The sequence below is a fragment of the Xenopus tropicalis genome, chromosome 3, assembly GCF_000004195.4.
Source record: "Xenopus tropicalis strain Nigerian chromosome 3, UCB_Xtro_10.0, whole genome shotgun sequence".
Lineage (NCBI taxonomy): Eukaryota > Metazoa > Chordata > Amphibia > Anura > Pipidae > Xenopus > Xenopus tropicalis.
This window is the reverse complement of record NC_030679.2, coordinates 3349532-3369939: the sequence shown is the minus strand read 5'-3', so window position 1 is coordinate 3369939 and position 20408 is coordinate 3349532. Positions and strand designations below refer to the sequence as shown.

At 45.1% G+C, this 20408-nt stretch overlaps 1 protein-coding gene across 2 annotated transcripts in view; it reads right to left on the bottom strand.

The window, feature by feature from the left end:
* atxn10 (ataxin 10) overlaps window positions 1–20408 on the bottom strand; it is a 74669-nt gene that overhangs the window by 52310 nt on the left and 1951 nt on the right. Inside the window, exons 2-3 of one of the 2 annotated variants that reach the window (NM_001015825.1) lie at window positions 18532–18717; window positions 9738–9820 (exon numbers count right to left, since the gene is read on the bottom strand). In NM_001015825.1, the coding sequence (NP_001015825.1) occupies window positions 9738–9820; window positions 18532–18717 (269 nt within the window). The remainder of the gene's footprint in view (window positions 1–9737; window positions 9821–18531; window positions 18718–20408) is intronic. The other variant, XM_031897916.1, reaches the window with a different exon arrangement.

The window sequence follows — 20408 nt, the reverse complement described above, 5'->3', positions numbered from 1 at the left end:
AGGATTGGGCTTTTTCAGCAGGATCTGGTCGAATCCATGCTTTTGCCTTGCCTGAACTGAATACAAAAAATCACTTGCTCTTTGTGTGCGGACTTGGGGTTGATTCAGGGCATCCCTATTTTTCATATTGTCGAATGAAAGACAGCGTCAAAACCCCCCAAAACCCATGAAGCAAAGTAAGATCTTCCAGTTGTAAAAGGGACATTGACTTTTACATGATCTCGAGGTTTTAGAAAGCGTATTTTTGCTTTCGGTTTAGTTGCAGTATTCTCACTTCATAAATCACAAAAAAACTAAATTTTCCTTCCAAAATCGTATTTTTGGCACAAAAAATTACGAAACATGGGGAAAAAAATCAAGCACTAGAACCGCGGTTCTCAACCTGTGGGTCGGGACTCCTTTGGGGGTTGAACGACCCTTTCACAGGGGTCGCCTAAGACCATCGGAAAACACATATTTCCGATGGTTTTAGGAATAATTTTATGGTTGGGGGCCACCACAATATGAGGACATTCTCATTTTTGTGGTTTTGGAGGTTTTTGAAACCACGACTAAACTCATTTTCTACAATTGTCAGTCATTTATCAAAAAGTCATAATTGAAAAAACATGAAGGAAAATGCAAAAAAACCCCAAAACAGCAACTTTTTCATTAGGGATGCTCCGAATCCAGGATTCAGTTTGGGATTCGGGATATTTCAACAGGATTTGGTCGAATCCATGCCTTTGTCTGAACTGAATACAAAAAATCACTTGCTCTTTGTGCGCGGACTTGGGGTTCAGCCACAAAGGACTTGGGGTTGGCCTGGATCCTAAAATAGTGGATTTAGAGCATCCCTATTTTTTATATTGTCGCATGAATGAATCAAACACTAGAACCGCGGTTCTCAACCTGTGGGTCGGGACCCCTTTGGGGGTCGAACTACCCTTTCACAGGGGTCGCCTAAGACCATTGGAAAACACATATTTCCGATGGTTTTAAGAATAATTTTATGGTTGGGGGTCACCACAACATTAGGAACTATATTAAAGGGCCGCGGCATTAGGAAGGTTGAGAACCACTGAACTAGAATCTAGAACCCATGGTCTCTACAGGGAACATTTACTGTGCGCAAGATAAAAAAAGAAGTGCACAAGATGCAACTGATTGCCCACTCCAGTGATATACTAGCCTATAAAACCCACTTGAATGATATAATAGCCTATAAACCCACCAAGACAGTTGGAGGTTCAAACAATTCCACTAATCATGGGCTCCATGTGGCTATAGATACAACTGCAGTTGATGGGCCTGAAACTGATATCCTGAAGGCCAAATGACTTGGCCCACCACTCGGTGAGAAGACTAAGTATGGATAATGTCCCAAAATTGGTTATCATTATCAGTTGGATCACCATGAGCACTTTTAGAAGCGAACCATACCTCCAATGATCCTGAAGTGGAAATACCCTGGACTTTGCTTTATAAAGCACAAAATGCAATGTTGCATCAACATGTCCAGGTGGTTAGTCATCATGGGCTATCTATCTATCTATATAGAGAGAGAGACTTGTCAAAACTTAGAAGACACCTTTGTTACCATTAATGAAGAAGACCTGCGAGCGTTGTTGGTGGATTCTGAGCTTATATATTGTATATCTATCAGACCTAAGTAAAGTTTATGGGTCGAAACTCTAGTAATAAGAAGAACATGCACAATACAGTTCATTAACGGATCCCAGTAAATATGAGAGGGCTATTAAATGACACCATTCTTCTGAGCCAAACACAAATAAGACTGATTCACAGTCAGTGTGTGAAAGAGCAAGAAGGTCCATGGATTCCTTCGCTAATTAAAATCAGGAGCTTAAATAATTAGGTAACAAGAGTAAATCTGCTCGACAGATTTTTGGCAGCCTCTCCTACGTAAAGTTCCAGAAGGTTAATGGGAAGTCATTGTACTGCATTCAACTGGAATTTTAGAAGGCTTACAGAAAAGAATTGTTGATGTTCATCGATGCCACAAGATCATTTCTGTTACCCGTGGCTACAACTAGCCACTGCCGTACCACAACTGCAAAAAGCAAGAAGTAGTTGTCCTGCTGCCATCAAAAACGGCCCTGAAGCTACTAGAGAACTTCAGACTAGCACTGAAACATTGGGAGGTCACTCCAAGGAAGGGATTCCCAAAAAAGTGTTGGTGAGCCACACAAGCATTAAAAAAAAAAGTTACTTGGGGGTGCCAAACAAAGGCTGTGATTGGCTACTTGTGGCCTTCCAGCCTGAAGAAGCCTCTGCTTTCAAAATTAGATTCCAAACTAGAAATGTAACAATGGCCACCGATTTGAGGCCACTGGGATCAACTCCAAGGAACTCGTGACCCACTAGAGGGGGACCCATAAGAGTTACGGTTAGTCACTATCTGGAAACAACCTACCGCTGTTTTGGAAAGTTGCCCATATGCGTAGAGATACTGGCGTACAAATACAATTTTCTAACCTGCAAAGACGAACGGCGACCATGGTACGTTAATATTGGTCATAATCATGAACATCCACATCTATACACTTATCGAATCTCTACGAGTCTAAGGGCGGTGCTTTATCACCCATGCAAATTTGCTCGTAAGGCAAGGGGCACCATCTTAACAGCTGCCACTTGCTCTCCACCTTTAAAATTTAGTCTTCGTGGGTGATCGTCCCGTGTGGTCGAATTATAAGGAACAACCCAACCTCCGCACCATCAGGAACAGAGTGAATGGAAATGGCGTTTATGGAGAGAAGCTGCCACTTTCTAAAAAAAGGACATCGCTCCCGGCCGTCTGGTTCACCAAAGAGCATCTGAATGACCACAAAAATTTTCCAGTATTATGTCTTTGGACAGAACATTCCAAATGTTACATTTCGGCCGGAAAAATAAATATTTTTCTTTGGAATACCAAAACTTTCCCTGCCAAAAGTGAGAGGCCCATTCAAACTGTCAAACATGGTGGTTGTGGTCTTATGTATTTCTGTTGATTTACTGCACCAAGACTGGGACAGTTAATGACTATAGATAATTCCAGTTCAGCAAGAGTGGGCAGTGCTGTCCCGAAAAGAGTCATTCATCTAGACAAAGGTCTAAAGCAGTCAAGGAAACCTATCACTGGGCCTTTATCCACCTGTTGTCATTCAGATGGTCAATCTGTTTCAGTCTTATATCTGAGGACAACCTAAAAAAACGAGGATGCAAATAAATTATTATGGGAAGTTCAAGGACAACCTTGAAAAAATCCTTGAGGGACCACAATGATTCTCAAGGACGACATTTGGACACCCTGACCCAAGAGACAGAGGGGTGAAGAGACCCAACGTGTTGGGCAAGACAATGGAGGAAGAAGTTATGGTCTAGCCCAATGATCCCCAACCAGTGACTTGTGGGCAATCACCATCCCAGTGGGTGATGCTCCCAGCGGCAACTAAATTATTATGGGGTGTTCCAGGACAACCTTGAAAAACCTTGAGGGGCCATCTTGATTCTCAAGGATGATATTTGCACACCCTGACCCAAGAGAAAAAGGGGTGAAGAGATCCAACGTGTTGTAATCACAGAGGCAAGACAATGGAGGAAGAAGTTATGGTCTAGCCCAATGATCCCCAACCAGTGACTTGTGGGCAATCACCATCCCCATGGATGATGCTCCCAGCGGCAACTAAATTATTATGGGGAGTTTAAGAACAACCTTGAAAATCCTTCAGAGGCCACCTTGGTTCTCAATGACGACATTTGGACACCCTTATCCAAGAGAAAGAGGGGTGAAGAGACCCAACATGTTGTAACCATGGAGGCAAGACAATGGAGGAAGAGGTATGGTCTAGCCCATTGATCCCCAACCAGTGACTTGTGGGCAATCACCATCCCCTTGGATGTTCCTCCCAGTGGCGTCAAAGCAGGTGCTTATTTTTGAACTTTTGGCTTAGATGTTGTTCCCCAACTCTTTTTACATTTGAATGGGGCTCAGGGGTAAAAAAGGTTGGTCTTGCCCATTGATCCTCAACCAATGGCACCTAAACAACCTGATGATATGAGCGGCTCCTACATGAACTTTCCAGCAGGGGAATGACTGGTTATTATAGAGTCACATCAGCTGTTTGTATTGGGATCTATTTACTGAATGATATGAGCGGCTCCTACATGAACTTTCCAGCAGGGGAATGACTGGTTATTATAGAGTCACATCGGCTGTTTGTATTGGGATCTATTTACTGAATGATATGAGCGGCTCCTACATGAACTTTCCAGCAGGGGTATGACTGGTTATTATAGCGTCACATCGGCTGTTTGTATTGGGTTCTATTTACTGACTGATATTAGCGGCTCCTACATGAACTTTCCAGCAGGGGAATGACTGGTTATTATAGAGTCACATCAGCTGTTTGTATTGGGATCTATTTACTGACTGATATGAGCGGCTCCTACATGAACTTTCCAGCAGGGGTATGACTGGTTATTATAGCGTCACATCGGCTGTTTGTATTGGGATCTATTTACTGACTGATATGAGCGGCTCCTACATGAACTTTCCAGCAGGGGAATGACTGGTTATTATAGAGTCACATCAGCTGTTTGTATTGGGATCTATTTACTGACTGATATGAGCGGCTCCTACATGAACTTTCCAGCAGGGGAATGACTGGTTATTATAGAGTCACATCAGCTCTTTGTATTGGGATCTATTTACTGAATGATATGAGCGGCTCCTACATGAACTTTCCAGCAGGGGTATGACTGGTTATTATAGCGTCACATCGGCTGTTTGTATTGGGATCTATTTACTGACTGATATGAGCGGCTCCTACATGAACTTTCCAGCAGGGGAATGACTGGTTATTATAGAGTCACATCAGCTGTTTGTATTGGGATCTATTTACTGACTGATATGAGCGGCTCCTACATGAACTTTCCAGCAGGGGAATGACTGGTTATTATAGAGTCACATCAGCTCTTTGTATTGGGATCTATTTACTGAATGATATGAGCGGCTCCTACATGAACTTTCCAGCAGGGGAATGACTGGTTATTATAGAGTCACATCGGCTGTTTGTATTGGGATCTATTTACTGAATGATATGAGCGGCTCCTACATGAACTTTCCAGCAGGGGTATGACTGGTTATTATAGCGTCACATCGGCTGTTTGTATTGGGTTCTATTTACTGACTGATATTAGCGGCTCCTACATGAACTTTCCAGCAGGGGAATGACTGGTTATTATAGAGTCACATCAGCTGTTTGTATTGGGATCTATTTACTGACTGATATGAGCGGCTCCTACATGAACTTTCCAGCAGGGGTATGACTGGTTATTATAGCGTCACATCGGCTGTTTGTATTGGGATCTATTTACTGACTGATATGAGCGGCTCCTACATGAACTTTCCAGCAGGGGAATGACTGGTTATTATAGAGTCACATCAGCTGTTTGTATTGGGATCTATTTACTGACTGATATGAGCGGCTCCTACATGAACTTTCCAGCAGGGGAATGACTGGTTATTATAGAGTCACATCAGCTCTTTGTATTGGGATCTATTTACTGAATGATATGAGCGGCTCCTACATGAACTTTCCAGCAGGGGTATGACTGGTTATTATAGCGTCACATCGGCTGTTTGTATTGGGATCTATTTACTGACTGATATGAGCGGCTCCTACATGAACTTTCCAGCAGGGGAATGACTGGTTATTATAGAGTCACATCAGCTGTTTGTATTGGGATCTATTTACTGACTGATATGAGCGGCTCCTACATGAACTTTCCAGCAGGGGAATGACTGGTTATTATAGAGTCACATCAGCTCTTTGTATTGGGATCTATTTACTGAATGATATGAGCGGCTCCTACATGAACTTTCCAGCAGGGGAATGACTGGTTATTATAGAGTCACATCAGCTGTTTGTATTGGGATCTATTTACTGACTGATATGAGCGGCTCCTACATGAACTTTCCAGCAGGGGAATGACTGGTTATTATAGAGTCACATCAGCTCTTTGTATTGGGATCTATTTACTGAATGATATGAGCGGCTCCTACATGAACTTTCCAGCAGGGGAATGACTGGTTATTATAGAGTCACATCAGCTGTTTGTATTGGGATCTATTTACTGACTGATATGAGCGGCTCCTACATGAACTTTCCAGCAGGGGAATGACTGGTTATTATAGAGTCACATCAGCTGTTTGTATTGGGATCTATTTACTGACTGATATGAGCGGCTCCTACATGAACTTTCCAGCAGGGGAATGACTGGTTATTATAGAGTCACATCAGCTGTTTGTATTGGGATCTATTTACTGAATGATATGAGCGGCTCCTACATGAACTTTCCAGCAGGGGAATGACTGGTTATTATAGAGTCACATCAGCTGTTTGTATTGGGATCTATTTACTGACTGATATGAGCGGCTCCTACATGAACTTTCCAGCAGGGGAATGACTGGTTATTATAGAGTCACATCAGCTGTTTGTATTGGGATCTATTTACTGACTGATATGAGCGGCTCCTACATGAACTTTCCAGCAGGGGAATGACTGGTTATTATAGAGTCACATCAGCTGTTTGTATTGGGATCTATTTACTGACTGATATGAGCGGCTCCTACATGAACTTTCCAGCAGGGGAATGACTGGTTATTATAGAGTCACATCAGCTCTTTGTATTGGGATCTATTTACTGAATGATATGAGCGGCTCCTACATGAACTTTCCAGCAGGGGTATGACTGGTTATTATAGCGTCACATCGGCTGTTTGTATTGGGTTCTATTTACTGACTGATATTAGCGGCTCCTACATGAACTTTCCAGCAGGGGAATGACTGGTTATTATAGCGTCACATCAGCTGTTTGTATTGGGATCTATTTACTGACTGATATGAGCGGCTCCTACATGAACTTTCCAGCAGGGGAATGACTGGTTATTATAGAGTCACATCAGCTGTTTGTATTGGGATCTATTTACTGACTGATATGAGCGGCTCCTACATGAACTTTCCAGCAGGGGAATGACTGGTTATTATAGAGTCACATTGGCTGTTTGTATTGGGATTTATTTACTGAATTATATCAGTGGCTCCTATATGGACGTTCCAGCAGTGGGAACGACTGGTTATTGAGCCCCACAGCAACACCACTGGACCCCAACGCTTACGCAATTTACGTAACTTATGTAAAAACTTACGTAACCCCACTGTTAAATAGGTTCTTCACCTTTAAACATCTTAAACATTGTGCAATTGGTCTTCATTTATTATTTATTATGGGTTTTCCGGTTATTTAGGTTTGGTGTTTCACCAGCTATCTGGTTGCTAGAGTCTTATTTATCCTAGCAACCAGGCAGTGGTTTAAACGAGAGCCAGGAGTATGAATAGGGGAGGGGCTGAATAGAAAGAAAAGGAATAAAAAGTAACAACAACAATAAAACTGGAGCCTCACAGAGCAATAGGGTTTGGCTGCCGGGGTCAGTGACCCCCATTGGAAAGCTGCAAAGAGTCAGAAGGAGGCAAATAATTCATAAACTATAACAAATAAATAATGAAGACCAATTGCAAAGTTGCTAGGAATAGGGTTTCTGCGACACACTAAATGTTAATTCCTTCCGGAATGGTCCGGTTCCTGCTCCCGGAGCCTCAGTCACAAGGATCCAAGGGAGAGGATGAAGCGGAGCCGGGAGAGGAGAATTCTTGGCTCGGATGCCTCGGAGTTAATAAATCACAGTCTATTTAGTGGCTTTTCTGCTCTCGCTGCTTTTATTCGGGGGAACAGAAGAAGGAATCCGCGCTCCCAAGCCAACCGCGGGGCTCCGCGCCGTGCCAGGAATACTGTATAGAGCGTTTCAGGGTTCCTGTCTATTGCGCCCTGTAGGACATTCTGAACCTTTATTGGTAATTACCAGGCCGCAGAGAAGAAAAATAACTTCCGTGGCAGAGGGAAAAGCCGAATTCATCCTTGGCTGGGAGCGGGGAGGCTAAACCTTCTGCCTTCCTTTCTGCTCTGTTCTTTAGGCCAATTGTAATAGGCAGAGAGAAGCAGCTTCCCAATGTGACTGTCTCTTCCCTGCACTGCTGGTCCTGACTCCTGATACAACTCCCCAATATCCATTCATCCCTCATTCTCACTGGGTTTATAGTTATGTGTAACTGTCACTGTGTCTGTCCCTTTCCCTTCCCTGCACTGCTGGTTCTGACTCCTGATACAACTCCCCAATATCCATTCATCCCTCATTCTCACTGGGTTTATAGTTATGTGTAACTGTCACTGTGTCTGTCCCTTTCCCTTCCCTGCACTGCTGGTTCTGACTCCTGATACAACTCCCCAATATCCATTCATCCCTCATTCTCACTGGGTTTATAGTTATGTGTAACTGTCACTGTGTCTGTCCCTTTCCCTTCCCTGCACTGCTGGTTCTGACTCCTGATACAACTCCCCAATATCCATTCATCCCTCATTCTCACTGGGTTTATAGTTATGTGTAACTGTCACTGTGTCTGTCCCTTTCCCTTCCCTGCACTGCTGGTTCTGACTCCTGATACAACTCCCCAATATCCATTCATCCCTCATTCTCACTGGGTTTATAGTTATGTGTAACTGTCACTGTGTCTGTCCCTTTCCCTTCCCTGCACTGCTGGTTCTGACTCCTGATACAACTCCCCAATATCCATTCATCCCTCATTCTCACTGGGTTTATAGTTATGTGTAACTGTCACTGTGTCTGTCCCTTTCCCTTCTCTGCACTGCTGCATCAAAGTGGCAGAGGCATTTCATTAACTTAGTTCTGCTGCATTGTCTCAGAGACCAGAAATGGACAGACACTGGGTAAGTACTGGGGGGAGATTGGATTCACTTACCCAGGGGGAGGTTCCTGCCTGACCATGGGAAAGAGAGCAGCCCAGGAGCAGGAAGTACAGAGAATCAGAGCTCTGTACCTGGGTAAGTACTGGGGGAGATTGGATTCACTTACCCAGGGGGAGGGTTCCTGCCTGACCATGGGAAAGAGAGCAGCCCAGGAGCAGGAAGTACAGAGAATCAGAGCTCTGTACCTGGGTAAGTACTGGGGGGAGATTGGATTCACTTACCCAGGGGGAGGTTCCTGCCTGACCATGGGAAAGAGAGCAGCCCAGGAGCAGGAAGTACAGAGAATCAGAGCTCTGTACCTGGGTAAGTACTGGGGGAGATTGGATTCACTTACCCAGGGGGAGGGTTCCTGCCTGACCATGGGAAAGAGAGCAGCCCAGGAGCAGGAAGTACAGAGAATCAGAGCTCTGTACCTGGGTAAGTACTGGGAAGAGATTGGATTCACTTACCCAGGGGGAGGTTCCTGCCTGACCATGGGAAAGAGAGCAGCCCAGGAGCAGGAAGTACAGAGAATCAGAGCTCTGTACCTGGGTAAGTACTGGGGGGAGATTGGATTCACTTTCCCAGGGGGAGGTTCCTGCCTGACCATGGGAAAGAGAGCAGCCCAGGAGCAGGAAGTACAGAGAATCACAGCTCTGTACCTGGGTAAGTACTGGGAAGAGATTGGATTCACTTACCCAGGGGGAGGTTCCTGCCTGACCATGGGAAAGAGAGCAGCCCAGGAGCAGGAAGTACAGAGAATCAGAGCTCTGTACCTCGGTAAGTACTGGGAAGAGATTGGATTCACTTACCCAGGGGGAGGTTCCTGCCTGACCATGGGAAAGAGAGCAGCCCAGGAGGGAATGGATAAGACTACAATCACTTACCTACTAAGGCAGGTTCTTGAAGCACATGGGGAGCACCGAAAATCTGGATTAAGCGAACAGATTCCTCAATCAAGCCCACGTTTCTAAAGCAAAATAAAATGTCCGTTAGCGGATAGATATTGGCTCATTATACGCCTTCATTTCCTGGAAACAGCAGTGCCATGGGGGGGGGGGGGTTGTATCCAATCAGATTTAGCTAAAATCCTTATTATTCAGCAGGACTGAACCCAACACCATGTGAGTTGGGCAAGGAAAGGCGGCAAAATGTGTTCACCGTTAACGGCATTTTATTGATTTCGGTCCCAGTAATTAGGGTTCCGCGCTGGGCCAAGGGGTTCTGCTCGCTCTGGATTCGAGCGCTCCAAGTGTTTCCTGAGAGGGGAAAACTCTGAGGTCTGAAGTGGCCGCACTCCCAGCCATAACCCGAAATACTACAGCGTTATAAACACCAGCAGATATTTATATTTAGATCCAAATATTAAACCTGCGCCCCCCCCACTATACCCTTAAAGCAACAGATATATGTATCAGCCAATAGCGCTGAGCTTCCAAGTATTGCCCTACTGACTCCCACTGTCACCCTAAATGATCAACCCCCCATTTACCCTTTGGTGTCACCAACCCCCCCCCCCCCCAGCTAAATTCGCCATTACAACTCCGCTTATTTACCCTTTGGTGTTACCAAACTTCCTTCTCCTCAGCTAAATTTGCCTTTCTAACCCGCCTATTTACCCCCACCAACCCCCCTCAGCTAAATTTGCCTTTCCAACCTGCCTATTTACCCCCACCAACCCCCCTCAGCTAAATTTGCCTTTCCAACCTGCCTATTTACCCCCACCAACCCCCCTCAGCTAAATTTGCCTTTCCAACCTGCCTATTTACCCCCACCAACCCCCCTCAGCTAAATTTGCCTTTCCAACCTGCCTATTTACCCCCACCAACCCCATATTGAAAGGAGAAAGTAAGTGCAATTAACTAACTGCTGTGTGACTTGTAAGTGCTACCTGGCTGATTGAGCATACTAATTAAGGGGGTGGAGTAAATCTGGTAAATTCTCAACAGACATTTGGCTGTTTGGTTTGAACCTCAATAAGTTTCTGACTGCACAGCGAGTTTGGGAGCTGCTAGCGAGAGTTGCATGTAATCTAAAGTGTTGCATGTAAATTTAAGTGTATAGCAGGCGTTTAAAACAAAAAAGGCGTTTGAAACTTAAAAGGCACTATACAAGGGATTGCACTCGGGAGACTGTAAGTACCCAGTTGCAATATGAGTTGCAGTATGATTGCTGGTGTTACTCAGTGTGCATCTTGTCGCATGTATGTGGTCCTGGAGCAGCAGTTCCATGCAGCATTTACTTGTGAGAGATGCAGGTGGGTTTTCCTCTTGGAATCTGAGGTGCAGAATCTAAGGGGGGAACTGGCAGCACTGAGGGCAGCTGCAAACATGGGGGAGAACAGGAGGCTCACTGAGCAACCACTGGCAGGGGCCGGTGTAGTGGGGGGGGGAGAAGGGACAGTGGAGGTTAATGAGGGAGACAAATTTGTAACAGTTAAGAGGGGCAGTAGGGGACACAAGGGTAGGGGGGCTGGTTCAAAGCTTGTACAAACCAACAGATTTGCCGCGTTAGGTGAAGATGCTGGGGAAGGCAGCTCTGAGCTGGCGTGTATGGAGCGGGCTGACTCTCAGAGCACCCTGGGAGCCGGCACCTCTAATACAGGTGGGGGGAGTAGTGCTAGGAAGGGAAGGCAGGTTATAGTTGTAGGGGATTCAATTATTAGAAAGGTGGATAGGGTAATTTGTCGCAAAGACCCTACATGCCGAACTGTGTGTTGCTTGCCTGGTGCTAGGGTTCGGCATGTGGTGGAACGAGTGGACAGATTGTTGGGAGGGGCTGGGGAAGACCCGGCGGTCTTGGTACACATAGGTACCAATGACAAAGTTAGAGGAGGGGGGGAAGTCCTCAAGAACGATTTTAAAAAGCTAGGTGCGAAGTTGAGGGCGAGGACTTCCAAGGTAATTTTCTCAGAGATATTACCTGTGCCACGAGCAACATTAAGAAGGCAGCGGGAGCTCAGGGAGATTAATGCGTGGCTGAGAGATTGGTGCAGGGAGGAGGGCTTTGGGTTTCTCCAGAACTGGGCTGATTTCTCAATCGGCTACAGGCTCTTTGCCAGGGATGGGCTGCACCTCAATGATGATGGGGCAGCTGCTTTGGGGGAAAAGATGGCTAGAGGGTTGGAGGAGATTTTAAACTAGGAGTGGGGGGGGAGGGTGCAGCGGGAAATTCTGTGGTAGACAGGATAGATGAGGTAGTGGGCACAGTAAGGAAAATTGGGGGAGGAGACTTGCTTCGGGATACTGATAATGGCAGGGAGGCCCATAAGTTGTTTACACGTCATTCTCACGCCGGAACCAGTATTAAATGTATGTTTACCAATGCAAGGAGTCTGACTGGTAAAATGGGAGAGCTGGAGGTACTGGCGTTGGAGCGGAAATATGATGTGATTGGTGTTGCTGAAACTTGGTTGAATGAGTCTCATGACTGGGCTGTTAATATTGGGGGGTATACATTGTTTCGGAGGGACAGGGGCAATAGAAAAGGAGGAGGAGTGTGTCTGTTCATTAAGCACGACTTAAAAGCAAATATTAAGGAGGAAGTGATGGGGTTAACAGAGGGAGCTGAATCCTTATGGGTTGAGCTTCTCACAGATAGTAAAGAATCTACCAAACTAATTGTAGGGGTATGCTATAGACCCCCTAATGTAAGCGAAGAGGAGGAGGCCCAGCTCCTGTTGCAAATAGAAAAGGCTGCTAGTTTGGGGCAAGTGATAATAATGGGGGATTTTAATTACCCTGATATTGACTGGGGCAATAGTACTGCCAGGACAGTAAATGGGAACAAGTTTATAAACTTGCTGCATGGCAACTTTATGTCACAGGTTGTTGAGGAGCCAACCAGGAACCTGCTATACTAGATCTAGTGATCTCTAATGACCCAGAACGTATAGCAAATGTGCAAGTGGTTGAACCCCTGGGTAATAGTGACCATAATGTTATTTCATTTGATGTTTGGTGCAGGAAACAAATTTACACGGGGGCAACAAAGACACTGAATTTTAGGAAGGCAAATTTTAGCTCCTTAAGGGCAGCGCTTCAGGGCACAGATTGGGGCATTATGTTTTCTGATAAAAATACAGAGCAGAAATGGTTGTCATTTAAAATGATATTAAATCATTACTGTTCTCAATTCATTCCATTAATAAGAAAAAGTAGAAGTGTTAAGAATCACCCCATGTGGCTTAACTCTGAGGTAAAGAAGTTAATAGGGAAAAAAAGGAAAGCTTTTAAGAAATATAAGTCAGAGGGGACAGTAGCTGCGTTTAATGAATATAAACACTATAACAAGTGTTGTAAAACAGCAATCCGGAAGGCAAAGATAGAAAATGAGGAGCGCATCGCGGCCGAGGCCAAGACTAACCCCAAAAAGTTTTTTAAGTATATTAATAGTAAAAAGATGCAGGTTGAGGGTGTGGCCCCATTGAGTTATAGTAACAATATGGTTACAGCGGATACAGAAAAGGCAGATGTGCTTAACCAGTTCTTTTCTTCTGTGTATACAGTAGAGGAGCCAGTGGGCCAAGTCTCACCCAATAGCTTCACTGTTGCCTCAGCTCCAACTACACAGTGGTTGGCACAGGATATGGTGCTTAAAGGGTTACACACGATAAATGTAAACAAGGCACCTGGGCCAGATGGAATACACCCTCGGGTACTGAGAGAGCTAGGGGCAGAATTGCAGTGGCCCTTGTTTCTGATATTCTCAGACTCTCTTTCATCAGGTATGGTACCTAGTGATTGGAAGAAGGCGAATGTCACTCCCATATTTAAAAAGGGAATAAGATCTCAGCCTGGCAATTATAGGCCTGTAAGTTTGACATCCGTGGTGGGCAAGTTATTTGAAGGCTTGTTAAGGGATCACATTCAAAATTATGTAGTGGAGAATGGCATTATGAGCAGTAATCAGCATGGCTTTATGAAGGACAGGTCATGTCAGACCAATTTAATTGCTTTTTATGATGAGGTAAGTAAGAAGCTGGACAGTGGGGATGCAGTAGATATAATCTATTTGGATTTTGCCAAAGCATTTGATACCGTTCCCCACAAACGACTGCTTTCTAAGCTAAGGTCTATTGGTCTTAGTGAAGTCGTTTGCACATGGATAGAAAACTGGCTACAGGATCGGGTACAGAGGGTGGTTGTTAATGGCACATTCTCTACTTGGAGTAAGGTTCTCAGTGGGGTCCCTCAGGGTTCTGTACTGGGTCCACTTTTGTTTAATTTGTTCATAAATGACTTAGGGGAGGGTATTATGAGTAATGTATCAGTGTTTGCAGATGACACAAAACTCTGCAGACCAGTCAATTCTATCCAGGATGTGACATCCCTGCAGCAGGATCTTGACCAACTGGCAATCTGGGCAGCTAAGTGGCAGATGAGATTTAATGTGGATAAATGTAAGGTCATGCACCTGGGATGTAAAAATATGCAAGCCCCGTATAACCTTAATGGGACTGCACTAGGCAAATCCATAATGGAGAAGGATCTTGGAGTCCTTGTAGATAATAAACTTGGCTGTAGCAAGCAATGCCAGGCAGCAGCTGCAAGGGCAAACAAGGTTCTGAGCTGTATTAAAAGGGGTATAGATTCACGGGAGGAGGGGGTTATTCTTCCCCTTTACAGAGCACTGGTAAGGCCCCATCTAGAATATGCTGTTCAGTTTTGGTCTCCAGTGCTCAAACGGGACATTATTGAGCTAGAGAGGGTCCAGAGAAGGGCAACTAAGCTGGTAAAGGGTATGGAAAGTCTCAGTTATGAAGAAAGACTGGCCAAGTTGGGTCTGTTTACACTGGAGAAGAGGCGCTTAAGAGGTGACATGATAACTATGTATAAATATATAAGGGGATCATATAATAACCTCTCTAATGTTTTATTTACCAGTAGGTCCTTCCAACGGACACGAGGGCACCCACTCCGTTTAGAAGAAGGGAGGTTCCATTTAAATATTCGGAAAGGATTTTTTACAGTGAGAGCTGTGAAGTTGTGGAATTCCCTCCCCGAATCAGTCGTACTGGCTGATACATTATATAGCTTTAAGAAGGGGCTGGATGGATTCTTAGCAAGTGAGGGAATACACGGTTATGGGAGATAGCTCTTAGTACAAGTTGATACAGGGACTGGTCCGATTGCCATCTTGGAGTCAGGAAGGAATTTTTTCCCCTCTGAGGCAAATTAGAGAGGCTTCAGATGGGGTTTTTTGCCTTCCTCTGGATCAACTTGTAGTTAGGCAGGTTAGGTATAGGCATTATGGTTGAACTTGATGGACGTATGTCTTTTTTCAACCCAACTTACTATGTTACTATGTTACTATGTTACTATATGCTAAATTTGCCTTTCCAACCCCGCCTATTTACCCCCACCAACCCCCTCAGCTAAATTTGCCTTTCCAACCTGCCTATTTACCCCCACCCACCCCATATGCTAAATTTGCCTTTCCAACCTGCCTATTTACCCCCACCAACCCCATCAGCTAAATTTGCCTTTCCAACCTGCCTATTTACCCCCACCAACCCCATCAGCTAAATTTGCCTTTCCAACATGCCTATTTACCCCCACCAACCCCCCTCAGCTAAATTTGCCTTTCCAACCTGCCTATTTACCCCCACCAACCCCATCAGCTAAATTTGCCTTTCCAACCCCGCCTATTTACCCCCACCAACCCCTTCAGCTAAATTTGCCTTTCCAACCTGCCTATTTACCCCCACCAACCCCCCTCAGCTAAATTTGCCTTTCCAACCCGCCTATTTACCCCCACCAACCCCTTCAGCTAAATTTGCCTTTCCAACCTGCCTATTTACCCCCACCAACCCCCCTCAGCTAAATTTGCCTTTCCAACCCTGCCTATTTACCCCCACCAACCCCCTCAGCTAAATTTGCCTTTCCAACCTGCCTATTTACCCCCACCCACCCCATATGCTAAATTTGCCTTTCCAACCTGCCTATTTACCCCCACCAACCCCATCAGCTAAATTTGCCTTTCCAACCTGCCTATTTACCCCCACCAACCCCATCAGCTAAATTTGCCTTTCCAACATGCCTATTTACCCCCACCAACCCCCCTCAGCTAAATTTGCCTTTCCAACCTGCCTATTTACCCCCACCAACCCCCCTCAGCTAAATTTGCCTTTCCAACCTACCTATTTACCCCCACCAACCCCCCTCAGCTAAATTTGCCTTTCCAACCTGCCTATTTACCCCCACCAACCCCCCTCAGCTAAATTTGCCTTTCCAACCCGCCTATCTACCCTTTGGTGATGCCAAAAACGTATAAGAACATAAAGAACAGAATACGGGCCCTTGAACATTCATACTTTAAATGCTCTTATTGGCTACAGGTTGGTCTGGCACTGTCACTGCTTTAAGGTTCTAATTGGTTAGAGGAAAATCAAGCCTAATGAATCTTCTAATGATCCGATTGGCTACAGGTTGGTCGAGCCTAATGAATCTTCTGATTCCACCGTGACAATGTTTAAAGGGGTTGTTCATCTTTAAATTTACTCTTAGTATGAAGTAGAGAGTGATATTCTGAGACAGTTTGTAATCGGTCTTCATTTTTTATTATTTGCGGTTTTTGAATTATCTAGCTTTTCCTTCAGCAGCTCTTTAGTTGGGAAATCTTAGAAGCTGGTTGCTAGGGTCCAAATTACCTTAGTAACCAGGGAGTGGTTTGGATGAGAGACTGGTATATGAATAGGGGAGGGGCTGAATAGAAAGATAATTAATAAAAAGTAACAATAACAATAAAACTGGGGCCTCACAGAGCAATAGGGTTTGGTTGCCGGGGTCAGTGACCCCCATTTGAAAGCTGCAAAGAGTCAGAAGAAGAAGGCAAATAATTCAAAAACTATAACAAATAAAAAATAAAGACCAATTGAAAACTTGCTAGGAATTAGCATTATATAACATAGTAAAGATTAACCTGAAGGTGAACCACGTATAGTTTACCATGTGACCATACGATCATCCAATAACCCTACAGCTCTGGAAGAGCCAATCAGAAACAACTAGTGCTATAGAAGCAATTTGTTACCCTCCAGCATCTCCCCGCTCAGCATAACCAACCGCTCACATACACCCCCTGTGGCACGGGAGAGCTGCAAGCTCCTCTCCTTGTGCCTTTATATGGGCACAGAACCCCTCAGTGACTGCTAATATCCTTATCATTTACAGTAGGGGGTACATTATCCCTTATAATACATGAGTGATACTCAGAGTTCCCTGTATAACTCAGCCTGCAGCCTTGTGCCTTTATATGGGGGGCACAGAACCCCTCAGTGACTGCTAATATCCTTATCATTTACAGTAGGGGGTACATTATCCCTTATAATACATGAGTGATACTCAGAGTTCCCTGTATAACTCAGCCTGCAGCCTTGTGCCTTTATATGGGGGGCACAGAACCCCTCAGTGACTGCTAATATCCTTATCATTTACAGTAGGGGGTACATTATCCCTTATAATACATGAGTGATACTCAGAGTTCCCTGTATAACTCAGCCTGCAGCCTTGTGCCTTTATATGGGGGGCACAGAACCCCTCAGTGACTGCTAATATCCTTATCATTTACAGTAGGGGGTACATTATCCCTTATAATACATGAGTGATACTCAGAGTTCCCTGTATAACTCAGCCTGCAGCCTTGTGCCTTTATATGGGCACAGAACCCCTCAGTGACTGCTAATATCCTTATCATTTACAGTAGGGGGTACATTATCCCTTATAATACATGAGTGATACTCAGAGTTCCCTGTATAACTCAGCCTGCAGCCTTGTGCCTTTATATGGGCACAGAACCCCTCAGTGACTGCTAATATCCTTATCATTTACAGTAGGGGGTACATTATCCCTTATAATACATGAGTGATACTCATCCCTGTATAACTCAGCCTGCAGCCTTGTGCCTTTATATGGGCACAGAACCCCTCAGTGACTGCTAATATCCTTATCATTTACAGTAGGGGGTACATTATCCCTTATAATACATGAGTGATACTCAGAGTTCCCTGTATAACTCAGCCTGCAGCCTTGTGCTTTTATATGGGGGGCACAGAACCCCTCAGTGACTACTAATATCCTTATCATTTACAGTAGGGGGTACATTATCCCTTATAATACATGAGTGATACTCAGAGTTCCCTGTATAACTCAGCCTGCAGCCTTGTGCCTTTATATGGGGGGCACAGAACCCCTCAGTGACTGCTAATATCCTTATCATTTACAGTAGGGGGTACATTATCCCTTATAATACATGAGTGATACTCATCCCTGTATAACTCAGCCTGCAGCCTTGTGCCTTTATATGGGCACAGAACCCCTCAGTGACTGCTAATATCCTTATCATTTACAGTAGGGGGTACATTATCCCTTATAATACACGAGTGATACTCAGAGTTCCCTGTATAACTCAGCCTGCAGCCTTGTGCCTTTATATGGGGGGCACAGAACCCCTCAGTGACTGCTAATATCCTTATCATTTACAGTAGGGGGTACGTTATCCCTTATAATACATGAGTGATACTCAGAGTTCCCTGTATAACTCAGCCTGCAGCCTTGTGCCTTTATATGGGCACAGAACCCCTCAGTGACTGCTAATATCCTTATCATTTACAGCAGGGGGTGCAAGTGCAGATGTTACAATATCCCACCAATGAGCAGAGATACACACAGAGACACGTACCTAACAGAGTCCTGGTTGGACGCGCATTGCACGCAGGCGTTTCGCAAGCAGCGGAAACATTCGGCAGGTAACTGGCAGTGAGTGTCAGTAAAAGCGCCAGCAGGCAAGGTGGCCACTTTGATCTCACATGAAACTCTAGACAAAATTTGCAAGATCAGCCGGAATATCCGCGGTTCCGCAAGCTCCCTGAATGGAGACAAAGCCAACAAGGTGTCAGAAGTGAATGGGGAGAATTTAAAGGGGAACTATCACTATAATAACAGCCGTGCCCTATTGTATTTACTACACAGAATCAGGAAACTTGCCAAGTAGGTGCAGGGTTTAGTATCTAAGGAAAAGCTTGGGGGTCCCGAAATGGAAATGATGCATAAAAAGGGTGGGGCTTGTGAGGAGTGGGCGGATCATGGGTGGAGTTATGCCATAATGAGGGAGTGGCTGGGGCACGTTCCATAGGCTTTTATTCGCCATTGGAGCCCCATTTCCCTTATTGGCAGGGCCCACCACCCAGGGGAGCCAGGTGACTAGTGGGCTAATAAATGGGGCTTTCTAAGGTGATGGGGGGGCAGCTTAATGAGCCCCATAACGTCCAAATCTAAGGCTGTGATTGGACACAAGTTTTAGCCCCGCCTACTCCTTTTTTCTCCATATATAGACACCCCAAAATGATTCTTATTTGTGCAACAGTAGAGTCGACGCCCCCATTTATTTCATATTTACAATAAAGATGTTTTAGATTATTTAATAAAAAATTTTTTTTTTCTGGGACACGCGGCTGAACCCCCAGGGGCTTGGAGTGGGGAGCGGCGCATTCGGCGGGGCTGGGCCAGGGCAGATATTAGTGGTTACCCGCCGGGCGGGGCGCAGCCCTCCATTACTCCTAATTAGTAAAGCAGAAAGGGAATGGGCCCAAAAATAATAACTAGGAGAAACAGCTGAGGGTAAGTGTCTTGGAAATGGGCCGTTCCTGCCATTACTATGGGATCCCTTAGACTCTAAGGCACTGTAAGCTGGGGGCTCATTGGCATGGAAGGGGCCATTGCAACACTGCCATTTACCCGGGGTGGCAGCCCAGTACCCTAAGTGCCCCCTCTAAGGCTTATCAGTCTGTTCAGCCCACCAGATAATAGGTCTGATAAAGTATTGGCCAGTATATTGGCCACCTTTACCCAGTAGTTTCATAACTGCCCCCTAAGTTTGCCCATAGCCTGTACAGAGAGATACCATAAAACTATGGCACATAGGGATTCCCCTGTACTAAGCACAATTCAGCAGGAACAGCCCCCTAAGTTTGCCCATAGCCTGTACAGAGAGATACCATAAAACTATGGCACATAGGGATTCCCCTGTACTAAGCACAATTCAGCAGGAACAGCCCCCTAAGTTTGCCCATAGCCTGTACAGAGAGATACCATAAAACTATGGCACATAGGGATTCCCCTGTACTAAGCACAATTCAGCAGGAACAGCCCCCTAAGTTTGCCCATAGCCTGTACAGAGAGATACCATAAAACTATGGCACATAGGGATTCCCCTGTACTAAGCACAATTCAGCAGGAACAGCCCCCTAAGTTTGCCCATAGCCTGTACAGAGAGATACCATAAAACTATGGCACATAGGGATTCCCCTGTACTAAGCACAATTCAGCAGGAACAGCCCCCTAAGTTTGCCCATAGCCTGTACAGAGAGATACCATAAAACTATGGCACATAGGGAGTCCCCTGTACTAAGCACAATTCAGCAGGAACAGCCCCCTAAGTTTGCTCATAGCCTGTACAGAGAGATACCATAAAACTATGGCACATAGGGATTCCCCTGTACTAAGCACAATTCAGCAGGAACAGCCCCCTAAGTTTGCTCATAGCCTGTACAGATAGAT